We start from the raw sequence: 15,112 nt of genomic DNA on the forward strand, positions 1-15,112 counted from the left end.
TCTGACTCTTGCGACCCCATGGACTGTAGCCTGCCAGGCTCCTCTGTCCATGGGATTTTCCAGGCAAGAATGCTAGAGTGGATTGCCATTTCCTTCTCCAGGGGATCTTCCCAACCCAGGAATCGAACCCGGGTCTCCTGCATTGCAGGCATATTCTTTACTAACTGAGCTATAAGGAAAGCCCATTTATCCTTAGGTCTTTCTCATATGATTTGTATATCTGGTGTACCCAGTACACTGGATAACATAAGGTAAGATGGACAAGAAAGCAACAGTTGGCTGTTAAACTTTGTAAAGAGATTATCCATTTAAATATTGATCCAATTTTCAGGCATCCTATTTGAGCACAAGCTAAGCCATTATAGATCTTTAATTTTTAAAATATTACCATTAAATATCAGCTCCATCTTCTGATAGGGTGACTATCAACATTCTCAGAGCAGCCCCTATTTTGTTTCAGCATATTAAGCCCAAACAAAGTTGAGAACCATTAACTTCAGAACATCACACTGAAGAGACCAATGTTTAACTAATATAAACATATACAAAGGCAGACTGATAAACAAATGGGAAGAAAATAACTACAGTTCTATGCAGAGAGCACTTCTCCAATTGTTTACAATCTCCATTTTTTATTCCGTAATTCCATAAGGCAGCTAACTTTTCTCTATCTTGGGGAATCTCAGGAATTTGCAAATAAATTGATATAAACCTGTCTTTTCTGCCAAGATAACAACTCAAAAGTATTTAAATTATTAATGTTGTACCAGTAAAGTCAATTCTGCTTTCAGAGACCAGTATATATTTTCCACTTCACTTAAAGCACAAAAAGAGACAATCTATATGAATAAGTTTTAAAATTGTTTCTTTCAAAGAAAGAAATGCTTTGAAATTCAGTAACACACGATTCCAAGTTAATAACCAAGAACTTCAGACAGAAAACCTACAAAGATCTCCCACAGTTCCTTGGTTTTTCCACAGCAGCGGTAAAAGTAAATTAAGAATAAAATCAATATTGGATTTACAATTTTATTCAAAGGATGAATACAAAACAGAAAGAGATAAAATTCAAAGCAAATATACTCAGTATTTCAAAACAATTCTACACACAAAGCAAATAGGGGGAAAAAACCCCACCAAAAGCCCCCATAAATCACACTAGCTAGATACATTCAAGTCTAACACAGAAAGAAACTTGAATTTAATGCAATTTTGCTTACCTAGAAACTGGTTTTTATTGTCTCAGACTATTTTCCATCCCAGTGTGGGGCATTCTTTGAAGACAAAGTTTTCTAATGAGTCCATCTCACATTGAACTTGCCATAGTAAAACATCCTTGACTGTTGCCACACTGGCTTTTCCTAATGCCAACAACAGTGTCACCTCAAAGGGGCTGTTTGCAGAAACTGTAGTGATGCTGACAAATCTAGACCTTTGAAGCTTGGCTATTGCATGACAATCTAAAATTAATGGAAATCAACATTTGGGTCTCACAAATTAAGAACACATTAGTTAAGAACACGTGATCATTTGCCTTTTAGGTACAATGGATCTAGAACTCTCAATGAGTATTTACTTATATTACAAGCTTTGGGAATTTTGGCCATTTTCCTTCGAAGACCACACAGTATTTATCTCCATTTCAAAACATACAAAGCTGAGTGACAGAGGCAAAAATTAACCCCTAAAGATCCCCCGGGTGTACAATTGCTGTGAGTTCCACAATATAACTTACTTGCATTGTTGGAAATAATGCAATACTCACTACACAACAGAAATTAAAAACATATGAAACCATGCCAATTGCTTTCCTCCTAACAGTAAAAGTTTTTTACTTTTTATAAACATATATAAAGGCAGACTGATAAATGAATGGGAAGGAAATAGCTACCATTTTATCCAGAGAGCACTTCTCCAATTGCTTACAAGCTCCACTTTTTATTCCATATTTCAATTACATATCCATGCTCCATATTCAAATATTTTTTGAAATACGGAAAAGGAAATGTGGCTGCATAACAGCATTCTTTATGAAAAAATACATGTGTGAACTTTGGTGTTTGAGTCAATGAATCATGTTAATATGAAGATCACAAACATGTCTTTTCAACTGTGGGAAAAATCTCCTGTATACATGCTAACCAAAAAGACAGTAATAAATTTTGTCTGGTTAAATGACCTATAACCTGGCAACTTTTCTTATATTATTACAAGATTAGTTTTGATCTCTGGGATGCTTGTTAAAGCTAGCTAATAAAGCTTCTACGTCATTTTTTGAAGTGAGATAGAACAGTTTAACCATGGATAATGAGAGAAACTTAATAAAGACTTCTTTCACTCATCCAAAAAATTAAAGAACTTATTTTTCCTTAAATCCACTCCAATGAAAAGTGGCCTCGTAATTTCTAGGGAAATTATTTCTTGGCCTTTAAAAGTACTCAGTAAATACTTACTGATAGTGAATTGAAGAGGATTTAAAGAAAACTTTTCACTAGAAGTAAAGCTAAATTTTATGTAAAAAATGTGGCCTGTGGAAAAAATGATTCATGCTGGTGTGGCAGCCCTGGGCTTTGCTGCAGAGCAACACAGAGCAAAAGAGAGATGAAAGATTGGGCTCAATTCTATGGGAAGGCAACACAGCATATCCATTCATTCAAACCACGCTGGGCATAACTCTGTCTCCTGCAAAACACAGCAAGTGCTGTAAGCACTAGGGACAGAGATTTTTAGCTTGCTGTTTATCAAAGGATCCTGTAAAAGGACTCTTTGTTCTACAATTAATAGACTGCCAGATATGACAGAAACTTTAGATTTGGAGTCTATGTTATTTTACTATTCACCCATCCTAAACACCCTTCTTTTGCAACTATCAACAACTTAAAGTTGCTGATCACTGTATACCCTGTAAATGTGCTGGAAACACACAAGTCTAAAAGACTTGAGTAAGTATAATATTTACAGAGCATAACATCAGAAAAAGTAGAGCCTTTGTTTTATCTAATGATCCTTTTTAAAGTAATTGGGAAGTTGGAGTGAAGACATGACTTTTGAATATAATGTAATATTTCTTCTTTTTAAAAGCAACAGTGATGAATAAACTTTTAGCATCAAAAATGTTTACTGACAACATTGGCTACAATCTTAGTACAATACAATCTTTAACACAACAACAAACATGTATATACTTCAAATATTGGCAAACTGCTTAAAAATGTAATTCGCAGCAAGATTTGGGTAACTTATTCACAGTTCAGAAATAGTCATTAGACTGAGAAGACATGAGGAAGAAATGACTAAGTGGCTCAGTAAACTAAACATTCATCTTAAAGAACAGAAAACTGAAACAAAGCCAGGATGACTCTAAAACTTCCAGCTCAAAAGAAATATAACTTAAACAAATATGAAAAGTTTTATTTAAGCAAAAAAAAAAAATTTCTACTGCAGAACAGTTTTAAAAGGCTAATAGGATCATTTTTATATTCATTCTGAAAACTAGTATAGTAAGAAAGGTAATTTAAGATTTCTTAAAAAGTTCTCATTAGCCATTATTTATCGTATATTCCATAACATTGATATCAAGTTATTACAGACTCACAAGTTAATATGGCATAACTTGACAGTTTTGCTAGTTAACTATGATTTTATTTTAACTGCGGATACTATCAGTTCAAAGCTAGTACTATCCATCCTATTGGTTATCATCACAGATCTAAAGAGAGTTAAATTCGTCAAGCTAGAGAAACACTGTCATATTAACAATCTTTAAATACTCCGGGGGAAAAAATGATTTAATTGTTACAATTTTTAACTTGAGGCTCTAACACAAGAAAACAAAGTAATCTGAAATACATTTTCACAGGTAAAATACTACCTGGTATTCCAATATAAAAAAAATCTATTAAATATGTGGATATAACACTTTTTTATCTACCTTTACCATTCCCTTCAATTTCTTTGGCCTTCATAAATTCAATGTGAGCTGTGATTTCTTTTTAAATAAACACTTTCAATGACATTGTTCTCTTTAGAAAAATCACTTAAGCTGTAGCATATAATAATTAACCTCAGTCTTTCCCTTTTACTGCTATAGTATATAGCCTAATTAGAAAGAGAGAGAGAGACAAAGGAAACTGAACCCAAAGGACTTCTTAAAATATGTTTGCTGAAGTCAACATTTCACATAGTTTTCCCTCTTTCAAGAGTTACTAGAAATATGTCAAAGGAATATAACCAAGGAGCTAAAGGGGTTCCTTTCCTCTCATCCTCATAATTAACTCAGGTCAAGAGATCTGTATTCAAAAGGTTAAGACAGTATCATCTCAGAAACATCTTTCTAAGAACCTTAAAGAAAATCTTTATTAGCTCTCTAATCAACAGTCTCACCTACGTGTCACCTGTGTCAGTTCCCTTTTAGTTGTGTTGCTTGTTTTCACCTTGTATCTAACAACTGCTGTTCCTTACAGTACTACAGACACATGGATTTATAGCCTGTGGTAACAGTTAACTCTGCAAAATGCACTTCACCTCTTAGGAACATGATATACACCAAAACCTGAACCATCATTTCAATGAACAAATTCACTCCCAACATTTAAAAGCTCAACTCCATTTTTCCACTCTCTCACCCTGTACCTTCCAATGATCCTAGTCTCCAGGAGCGGTAAGTACTCAAGGAGACAAGTGGACTTTAAACAGGATGTATTTTTCAGTTTCTGGCACAGTGACTTTCACATAATACACTGTTGACAGAGTTATAACAAGCCAAAGACAGTTAACATTAACTTTCCTTCAACTATTTATTCCTATGGCATAGGTGATTTAAACAGACAGAAGAGCTGACTGATGTCAAAGTAACAATCATTTACTGTGCCACGTGTCAGATGCTAACATGATCCTTGGCCTAAAAAGGATTCATGGCCTGGGTAAAGAGTACTAAGTTATACAAAAGTGAATTTAATTTTAAATGTATTACAAGAAAGAATTTCTTATATGAAGGACTCCTTTTGTAGAATATCTTTCCCCAAAAATGATTTTCTTATACTTATTACATTGGTTTTATCTGAGCATCCACACTTACTAGCAGTTTGCCTCATTACATTATTTTGTGTTCATAATTCATAAAAGCATCTAAAAATCACTACATTAAACAGTGTAGGGAGCAAGAATAAGGGGTAGGGAAGAAAAACGATGTTTGTTTGGAAAATACCACTTCTTTTTTCTTACTACTGGTTTTTGAGATTTGGTTTAGAACTTATCCTAGCTTGAAGTGTATCTGTGTGTGTCTGTGAGAGAAAGACACACACACACACACACAAACACACACACACAAAGAGGGAGAGGAAACAGACTGAAAACTAATGACTGACTTCACATATCAGTTTCACTTAGAAAGCTAATCTGAACTTCAGAAATGCTACAAATCCATACAAATCATGTGCATAAAAATGCTAAAATAACATAGTTAAGGATGACACTACACACAGACTAAAACTAGCAGGCCTACACAAAATAATATTACAAACAATTAAAATAGATAAATTTATACCTGCAGTAGCTATATAATGACATGAATAATAATCCTATTTTAAAAACAGGTTTCTAGTCTCAATCTAAGAGTCTTTCTGAATTACCTCAAAATATGCCAGTGCTTTCTCTAACGCTAACACAAGGCAGAATTCTATGCTTCTCTGACAACAGCTACTAGAGTTCAAACACAGAAAATGGGAAAGGCTCAGCTAACTTTATTAGGCTAATTACCTTTGCAATTTAAAAATGAAAACTTTTGAAGGAAAAGGACTTAACCAAAACATAAACACACTGCCCTGTGATGCCCAAGATGTTGCTAGAAAGCTCCGTGAAGAAATTATTATTCACAACTTTTTGGGTGTCAAACTAGTATTCTACTCTAAATTTTTTAATCTAAGTTGTTAAGTTTCCATTTCTGACACTAGCCAGCTAAAGGCACCTCAATATCACTTTTATATTTATATTTTCTTCATTCCTAAGTATATTTCAGGGGTAAAACACAGAATATTCAGAGAGAAAAATACCTAGAAAGTAATACTAAAAATTTTATATAATCCTTCACTACTATCACTGTAAAGCTGATAGCTTTTTCTAATTTTAGCCCATCATATACATTTAGCCAAATTTTAGTCAAAAGACTTGCAAATCTTCCAAATAACTGCAAGGAGTTTCCAAATTGGCATGAAGGTACTAGAGTTTGATTCAACAAAGCAGTAAAGGGAAGTTAAAATTAACTGTAAGGAATTCTTCTCTGGGACAAAACTGAAGAGAATTCTGAACATCAGTATTTGACATATTTGATAGCAACTCTCTGTGGTGATTTCAAAGAACAAGATAGAATGTCCTTCAGCAGTAATTTTTAAAAAGAAACTACAGATACAAGGAAACCAAAACCATTTTTAGGCGATTAAAAAAAAAAACAAGAAGTAGGATATCCAACTTATCTGTATCCCATCTTCAAATTTAATATCATATTGTCAGCTGTTCAAAGCAGCTCAGATTTAAAGTCTGTGCTATGAAATTGCACAAGCATTCTCTGTTAAGAGCTGGAGAAAACCAATGCACTACTATACTTCTTAGCTTCCTAAGAAACCTTGATCTACAGATAACAGGCAATAAATCTGAGAGACTAAGATTAACTTAGAAATCCCATGAAGAAGTTTTCAGTTTTTAAGTTTCATAGACTGATTTAAAAACAAAACAATAAATTTCAATAATCATGGAATTTTTTCTTTATAACTTAGCAAAACCTTAATTAAATATCCAAGTACACTGTCACCGGCTTTAAATATTCCAATTAAACACACTTTCATTGGCCTGAATGAAATGTCAATGTATGCTGAAACAAATGCCAATTATTTTAATAACACACAATCCTTTCAGTTTGAAGTGGAGGGTCCCAAAATCCAACTCTCAGCATCCTTTAAAGAAAATGAGAGCTAAATCTCTCTGATACCGATACCAACATAGATTCCACTATTCAAACTCCCCCACAAATCACTGGAAAAATATGAGGTAATTTCACAAAAATCACAAATTGAATGGAATAATTATAACTGATATATAAATAAGGATTTACTAAAAAAGGCTTAAAGGGGTGATATCTTAAATCAAGTTTTAAATACAAAGGTGTCTTGTGTTGATTAATCGCCCAGTTTCAGATGCTCCTTATTCTACGGTTACAGATTTGGCAAGATTCCGAGGGAAATCAACCTGCAAAAAAAAAGAAGTAAGATTTGAGAGATGATACAAACTGGGGTGGCAGTTGCCATCAACAAATTATTTTTGCTTATACAAACATAAGAACAGGGACTGTCCTGGTGGTCCAGGGGCTAAGACTCTGCACTCCCAATGTAGGGGCCTGGGTTTGATCCCTGCTCGAGGAACTATATGCTGCATGCCAACTGATTTGCCATCTGCATGCCAACTGAGAGTTCACATGCTGCAACAGAAGATCCTGCATGCCACAACTAAGAGCTGGTACAGCCAAATAAATGACCAAAGAAACCCCATGAAAATAGAAAACAACTTGTTCATTAACCATCTTTACTAGAGACTACAAAGAATTCGATTAGAAATATAGTAATATAATGCATCTTAAAACGACCTGAAATCAATTCAGAACAAGAATTCCAAAGGACCCAGTTCAGCACATGGAAAACTTCTGTGGTCCTCTATGAGCTGGCATCCCTCTCCCGGGACACTAGAAATGTATAAGAGTGTGATGTTTTTGTTTGTTTTTCAGCATTCACTGTCTGTATATTTATTTTTTTATACAAAATAGAATAGAAGGATACATTTTAGTAAATTTTTAGCTATATGTGATTTTGGAATAGATTCTTTAGATTAACCAAAAGTTGAGCAGAAGGAGCCCTTTTGACTTGAATCTATATTAAAATCTTTTAAATACAGATTAATCCATTTTTCTGCCCTCAGAAAATGTGGAACAGTAAGTACAATTGGACCCTCAAGATTAAAGCTCAGAGGCAGTGATGCAGTCCTAATAGAAAAATAATAGTGACTGCCACAGAGACTGTTAAGAGTAGAATGTTTTGATTGTCACTGTGGTTGTCACAATGAATGAGGGACTAGGAATGCTGAGAGTCCTTCAATGTGTGAGGAAGTCCCAAAGAATTTCCAATAGCTACCCCACTGAGAAACACAGAAAGAAAACAGGTGGAGAGTCCCCAGGGAGGTAATCTCCCCTGGTGGAGCTTCTGTCCAAAACTCCTTCACGTTCGATGGGTGTGAAAATGTCAGGATGTAACTGACAAAACTGGGCCATGGAACTACAACAGGTGACAGATGTATGTATGATGGAATTATCAAATTCTATTGCTAAAAATTTGGAAGGAAACTCAATTTCCACAGTGGTCCGTCACTTACATCATAACCTCTCAGCACAGCCAGGTGGAAGGCCAGCAGCTGTAAAGGGATCACGCTGAGAATGCCCTGCAGGCAGTCCACTGAGTGGGGCACCTTGATTGTTCTTTTTGTGTTCTTAATGGTCTCAGTGTCTTCCTTGTCACAGATCACCACAGGCCGTCCCTGGGAAAGAGATCACAGGCACGATCACTGGTTAAGTAAAGGCAGGGCTGTAACACGAGAACATGCATGTTTTGCACTGCTCAATTCAATGTGGCCTCACTGACATCAGTTCAGTTGCTCAGTCGTGTCTTGACTCTGTGCGACCCTATGGACTGCAGCACGCCAGGCCTCCCTGTCCATCACCAACTCCTGGAGTTTACTCAGACTCATGTTCATTGAGTTGGTGATGCCATCCAACCATCTCATCCTCTGTCGTCCCCTTCTCCTCCCACCTTCAATCTTTCCCAGCATCAGGATCTTTTCAAATGAGTCAGCTCTTCGCATCAGGTGGCCAAAGTATTGGTGTTTCAGCTTCAACTTCAGTCCTTTCAATGAATATTCAGGACTGATTTCCTTTAGATGGACTGGTTGGATTTCATTATATTCCAACTCTCACATCCATACATGACTACTGGAAAAACCACAGCCTTGACTAGATGGACATTTGTTGGCAAAGTAATGTCTCTGCTTTTTAACATGCTGTCTAAGTTCGTCATAACTTTTCTTCCAAGGAGTAAGCGTCTTTTAATTTCATGGCTGCAGTCACCATCTGCAGTGATTTTGGAGCCAAAAAAACTAGTCTGTCACTGTTTCCCCATCTATCTGCCATTCAGTGATGGGACTGGATGCCATGATCTTAGTTTTCTGAATGTTGAGCTCTAAGCCAACTTTTTTACTCTTCTCTTTCACTTTCATCAAGAGGCTCTTTAGTTCTTCACTTTCTGCCATAAGGTGGTGTCATCTGCATATCTGCGGTTATTGATATTTCTCCCAGCATTCTTGATTCCAGCTTGTGCTTCCTCCAGCCCAGAGTTTCTCATGATGTACTCTGCATATAAGTTAAATAAGCAGGGTGACAATGTACAGCCTTGACATACTCCTTTCCCGATTTGGAACCAGTCTGTTGTTCCATGTCCAGTTCTAACTGTTGCTTCCTGACCTGCATACAGATTTCTGAAGAGGCAGGTCAGGTGGTCTGGTATTCCCATCTCTTTCAGAATTTTCCACACTGATTTAAACTTATTTAAGCTTATTTAAACTCACAATCCCATGTGGTAAGTCTCATGCATAAGTCAAGGAAATAGAAGCTCTGTGGCAGTGGTCCCCAATCTTTCTGGCACCATGGACTAGTTTTGTGGAAGACAATTTTTCCACAGACCTGGGTGGGTGGGGGGAGGGTTGGGATGGTTTCAGGATGATTCTCGTAATGCAACCAAGATCCCTTGCACGTGCAGCCTGTGTCCTCACAGTAGCCCCCGACTTACCTGCCTAGCAACCACTTGCTGTAGAGCATTCTGACACTTGGCGTAGGTGTGATCTCTCATGATGATCATGATGACAGGCATCAACTTATCCACCAAAGCCAGAGGGCCATGTTTCAACTCACCAGCAAGGATACCTTCAGAGTGCATGTAAGTGATTTCTTTGATTTTCTAAGAGGAAAGAACTAGATTAGTCTTCAGTCTGTTTTTCAAAAACCCATTCTTACATAAATATTACACAAGATATCTGCTGTTGGAAATCCCTGTCTTATTTATCAGACAGTATTAAAGGATCTGTGATGTACAAACAGAGCTAATACATTTACTGATCATTATTTCTATAATGTTAACAAGCAGCTGGGAATTTTAGAGCTCCAAAAGGACTTTTTGAAGATTTTAGGTTATCACAAGTGTACTCGTATTTCTTTGTAACTGTTTTCCTAATTGTTTCATATTTCACCTCAAATCTCACACCTAGAGAATATATTATTTATTTTATTCACATGTGGACAAAACATTAACCCAAGTTACTTTCTAAACCCAAGTTCTCATGCTGAAGTGTACTTCCTTGATTTTCAATTTCTGAATTAAGTATTCTGTTACACTTTCTCAAGGTAAACAAATCAGAATGTGTAAATATAAAGGCACTTTTGTCAAAGTTCCATCTATTTCATTCAGTCTGAAAATATGACTATGTGCCAGGTTCATGAGTCAACAGACTACAACTGGAAATGAGAAGACTTACCAGGGCCCCTTCAAGACAAGTAGCATAATGATAGCCACGGCCCATTATCAAGACTGACTTTTGGTGATAAAGTTCTGTTGCCAGTTTCTGAATTTCATCATCCATGCTCAAAACTTCCTTAATCAAATCTGTTAAGAAGTAATATTAGCAAAATCTATGAAAAAAGGACAATATACTAAACAATATAATAATAACATATGGGTCAGTTCAGTCGCTCAGTCATGTCCGACTCTTTGCGACCCCATGAATTGCATGCAGCATGCCAGGACTCCTGTCTATCACCAACTCCCAGAGTTCACCCAAACTCTTGTCCATCAAGTTGGTGACACCATCCAGCCATCTCATCCTCTGTCGTCCCCTTCTCCTCCTACCCCCAAATCCTCCCAGTGTCACAGTCTTTTCCAATGAGTCAACTCTTCGCATGAGGTGGCCAAAGTACTGGAGTTTCAGCTTTAGCATCATTCCTTCCAAAGAAAACCCAGGGCTGATCTCCTTCAGAATGGACTGGTTGGATCTCCTTGCAGTCCAAGGGACTCTCAAGAGTCTTCTCCAACACCACAGTTCAAAAGCATCAATTCTTCAGCCCTCAGCTTTCTTCACAGTCCAACTCTCACATCCATACATGACCACAGGAAAAACCATAGCCTTGACTAGATGGACCTTTGTTGGCAAAGTAATGTCTCTGTTTTTGAATATGCTATCTAGGTTGGTCATAACTTTCCTTCTAAGGAGTAAGCGTCTTTTAATTTCATGGCTGCAATCACTATCTGCAGTGATTTTGGAGCCCAAAAAAGTAAAGTCTGACACTGTTTCCACATCTTTTTCCCATGAAGTAATGGGACCAGATGCCATAATCTTTGTTTCCTGAATGTTGAGCTTTAAGCCAACTTTTTCACTCTCCTCTTTCACTTTCATCAAGAGGCTTTTTAGTTCCTCTTCACTTTCTGCCATAAGGGTGGTGTCATCTGCATATCTGAGGTTATTGATATTTCTCCCAGCAATCTTGATTCCAGCTTGTGCTTCTTCCAGCCCATATGGGTAACAATCGGTAAAACACCAATGTTTCTAATCTTCTGTGCTATCAGTGCGGGGTTTTTAAATGAACAGGTACAAAGTAAAAAGATACTACTGACTAAATAGGTACAAGCCACAGCTTCACCCATCCCCCACTCCCTCAGACAATAACTACTGTGTGTGTAAGGGTCTTCATACCGGGCAGCCGCTTCAATCCAAGCATGATCTCTTTGCGTCTCTCCTGCATGGAGATCCTGTCATCACACATCATAAGAGCAAACATCACAAGAGATACAAACTGGCTGGTGTATGCCTGAAAGAGCACAAGAATGCGCAGAATTAGCTGCACTGCATTTTAAGAACTTGGAATTAACTTTAAAAAAAAAAAGATGAAAATAAACAAAAAATTTCCACTGAGGTTACAGGATTGTGAATATCTTAAAGACCTGCAATCACAGTGCCCAGACCCTCTTCATTCCTGTTAGCTGTACATGAATATGAGATATGCCTATTTTACCACATTCTTTGCAATGTGGAGAATTATCCTTTTAACAAACTTTTACCAGACAGCTGGACAATAGACTCTCACTACTACTTCATCATACAGCCCTTGAATTCAAAAAATTAAGATTTTTCATGTTAGTCAGTCATTTTATCTATTGAAAATTAATTTCATTATTCTTCACTTGCTTTTTTTTTGACTTGGTTTATTTTCTTTTCAGTTGGTCTTGAAAGATCTCGTTAAATTTCAAATACATTTTCCCAGTTTAGGCTAATCTTTTACAATAGTGTGTATTGACACAAAAGTTTTAATTTTTTAACTTTAGGTCATACTTTCTAGCATAAACAGTCCTTCCACCCTAACATCAATTAAGTATTATTAAATATTCTTAATTCTGTTGGTTCCATTGTCCCTTTCTGCTTTTTTCCTTAGACACTTCCTGTAGCCTAAGTTCTCTGATATACTAGAGCTATGTCACAGAATACAGATCCTGCCTCACATTTTTAGTTTATTTACAAAACAATCGTCCCATCCAGAAACATGGTTTCTATCAATTTGTTAGGAATTTAAAAGTCTAGAAAGTTATATGTTGTTGTTGTTTAGTTGCTTAGTCATGTCTGACTTTTGCAACCCTGGGGACTGTAGCCCACACCAAAGCTTCTCTGTCCATGGGATTACCCAGGCAAGAATACTGGAGTGGGTTGCCATTTCCTACTCCAGGGGATCTTCCCGACCCAGGGATCGAACTCGCATCTCCTGCACTGGCAGGTGGATTCTTCACCACTGAGCCACAGCGAAGCCCATTAAAAAAAAAAAAAAAAGTTATATAGTTTTCATCTGTTTGACAAACATTTATGAATATCTTACACATTTCTTGGTAGAGTTATTTTTAAGTATTTTAAGTATTTTTATAGCTTCCCTGATGGCTCAGATGGTAAAGAATCTGCACGCAATGCAGGAGACCTGGGTTTGATCCCTGGGTTGGAAAGATCCCCTGGAGAAGGAAATGGCAACCCACTCCAGTACTCTTGCCTGGAGAATCCCATGGACAGAGGAGCCTGGCAGGCTACAGTCCATGGGGTTACAAAGAGTCAGACATGACTGAGCAACTAACACATAGTTGTTAAAAAATAGAATCCCCTCTCCAAACACACACACCCATACATTTCTAAGTAGCCACTGTCAGCTTACAGAGAAAGACTTCTGTATATTTTAAAACTTATTTTTATTGAAGTAATACTTAATGTATCATATTACATAAGCTACAGGAGTACAAAATAGTGATTCATAATTTTTCAAGATTATAGTTGATTTATAGTTATTATAAAATACTGGATATAGTTCCTATATTATACTTTGTAGCATATTTTACACATAATAGCTTGTACCTTTTCATTCTCTACCTCTATATTGCTCCTCTCCTCTTCCCTGTTCCCACTAGTAACTACTAGATCTCTAAATCTGTGACTCTGCTTCTTTTTTGTTATACTCACTAGTTTGCTGTATTTTTTAGATTCCTATATTTTTAGATTCCACATATAGGTGACACAATATATTATTTATCTTTGATTTATTTCATTTAGCATAATATCCTCCAAGTCCACTCATGTTATTTCAAATGGCAAAATTTCATTCATTTTTAATGGCTAAGTAGTATCCCACTGTGTGTGTGGGTGTGTGTGTGTATAGGTGAATGGATAAAAAAGAAGTGATTTATATACATATCTTTTTTATCCATTCATCTGTTGATGGACACTTAGGTTACTTTCATAAGTTGGCAACTGTAAATAATGCTGTTATGAACACTGGGGTCCATGTATTTTTTTGAATTAGTATTTTTTATTTTCTTTGGATATATACTCAGAAGAGAAGTTGCTGGATCATCTGATAATTGTCTTTAATTTTTTGAAGATTCTCCATACTGTTTTCCACAGTGACTGTATCAATTTACATTCCTACCAACAATGTATGAGGATTCTCTTTTCTCTATATCCTCATCAACATTCGTTATTTGTGCCCTTTTTGATGATAGCCATTCTGATAAGTATGAGCTGATTATTTTTGATATTAGTCCTTCATTGGTCATATCATTTGCAAATATTTTTCCCATTAAGCAGGTTGTCTTTTTGTTTTGCTGATGGTTTCCTTTACTGTGCAAAAGCTTTTAAGTATAATTAGGTCCCATTTATTTACTTGTGCTTTTGTTTCCATTATTTTAAAAGGATACAAAAAAAAGTTACTGCAATGTAAGTCAAAGAGTGTTCTACTAGGTTTGCTTCTAGAAATTTTATGATTTCTGGTCTCACTTTTAAGTCTTTCTTTAATCCACTTTTAGTTTAGTTTTGTGTATGGTGTTAGAGAACATTCTAACTCCATTCTTTTGCATGTAACTGTCTTGTTTCCCCAGTACCACTTATTGAAGAGATTGACTTTACTGTATATTCTTGCCTCCTTTGTCATAGGTTAATTGAACTTAAGTGCATGGGTTTATTTCTGGGCTCGCTATTCCATTCCATTGATCTAAGTGTCTGTTTTTGTACCAGTACCATATTGTTTGATTACTATAGCTTTGTAGCATAGTTTGATGTCAGGGAGCATGAATCCTCCAGCTCTGTTCTTCTTTCTCAAGACTGTTTTATCTATTCAAGGTCTTTCGTGTTTTTACACAAATTTTTAAATTACTTGCTCTAGTTCTGTGAAAAACAGCATTGGTATTTTGATAGGCTCTGCATTCAATCTCGGAGAAGGCAATGGCACCCCACTCCAGTACTCTTGCCTGGAAAATCCCATGGATGGAGGAGCCTGGTAGGCTGTAGTCCATGGGGTCGCTAAGAGTCAGACACGATTGAGCGATTTCCCTTTCGCTTTTCACTTTCATGCATTGGAGAAGGAAATGGCAACCCACTCCAGTGTTCTTGCCTGAAGAATCCCAGGGACGGGGGAGCCTGGTGGGCTTCCGTCTATGGGGTCGCACGG

At 36.5% G+C, this 15,112-nt stretch overlaps 1 protein-coding gene across 3 annotated transcripts in view; it reads right to left on the reverse strand.

Annotated features, from left to right (window-relative positions):
* Positions 1–1,015: 1,015 nt before the first annotated feature.
* The window catches only part of GFPT1 (glutamine--fructose-6-phosphate transaminase 1), a 64,570-nt gene continuing 50,473 nt past the window's right edge, over positions 1,016–15,112 (reverse strand). For all 3 annotated transcript variants that reach the window (XM_027555679.1, XM_027555680.1, XM_027555678.1), the window contains 5 exons: positions 11,833–11,947; positions 10,621–10,748; positions 9,879–10,046; positions 8,413–8,574; positions 1,016–7,239 (listed from right to left, as the gene is read on the reverse strand). In XM_027555679.1, the coding sequence (XP_027411480.1) occupies positions 7,195–7,239; positions 8,413–8,574; positions 9,879–10,046; positions 10,621–10,748; positions 11,833–11,947 (618 nt within the window). In that variant the 3' untranslated portion in view covers positions 1,016–7,194. The remainder of the gene's footprint in view (positions 7,240–8,412; positions 8,575–9,878; positions 10,047–10,620; positions 10,749–11,832; positions 11,948–15,112) is intronic.

The sequence above is a fragment of the Bos indicus x Bos taurus genome, chromosome 11, assembly GCF_003369695.1.
Source record: "Bos indicus x Bos taurus breed Angus x Brahman F1 hybrid chromosome 11, Bos_hybrid_MaternalHap_v2.0, whole genome shotgun sequence".
Lineage (NCBI taxonomy): Eukaryota > Metazoa > Chordata > Mammalia > Artiodactyla > Bovidae > Bos > Bos indicus x Bos taurus.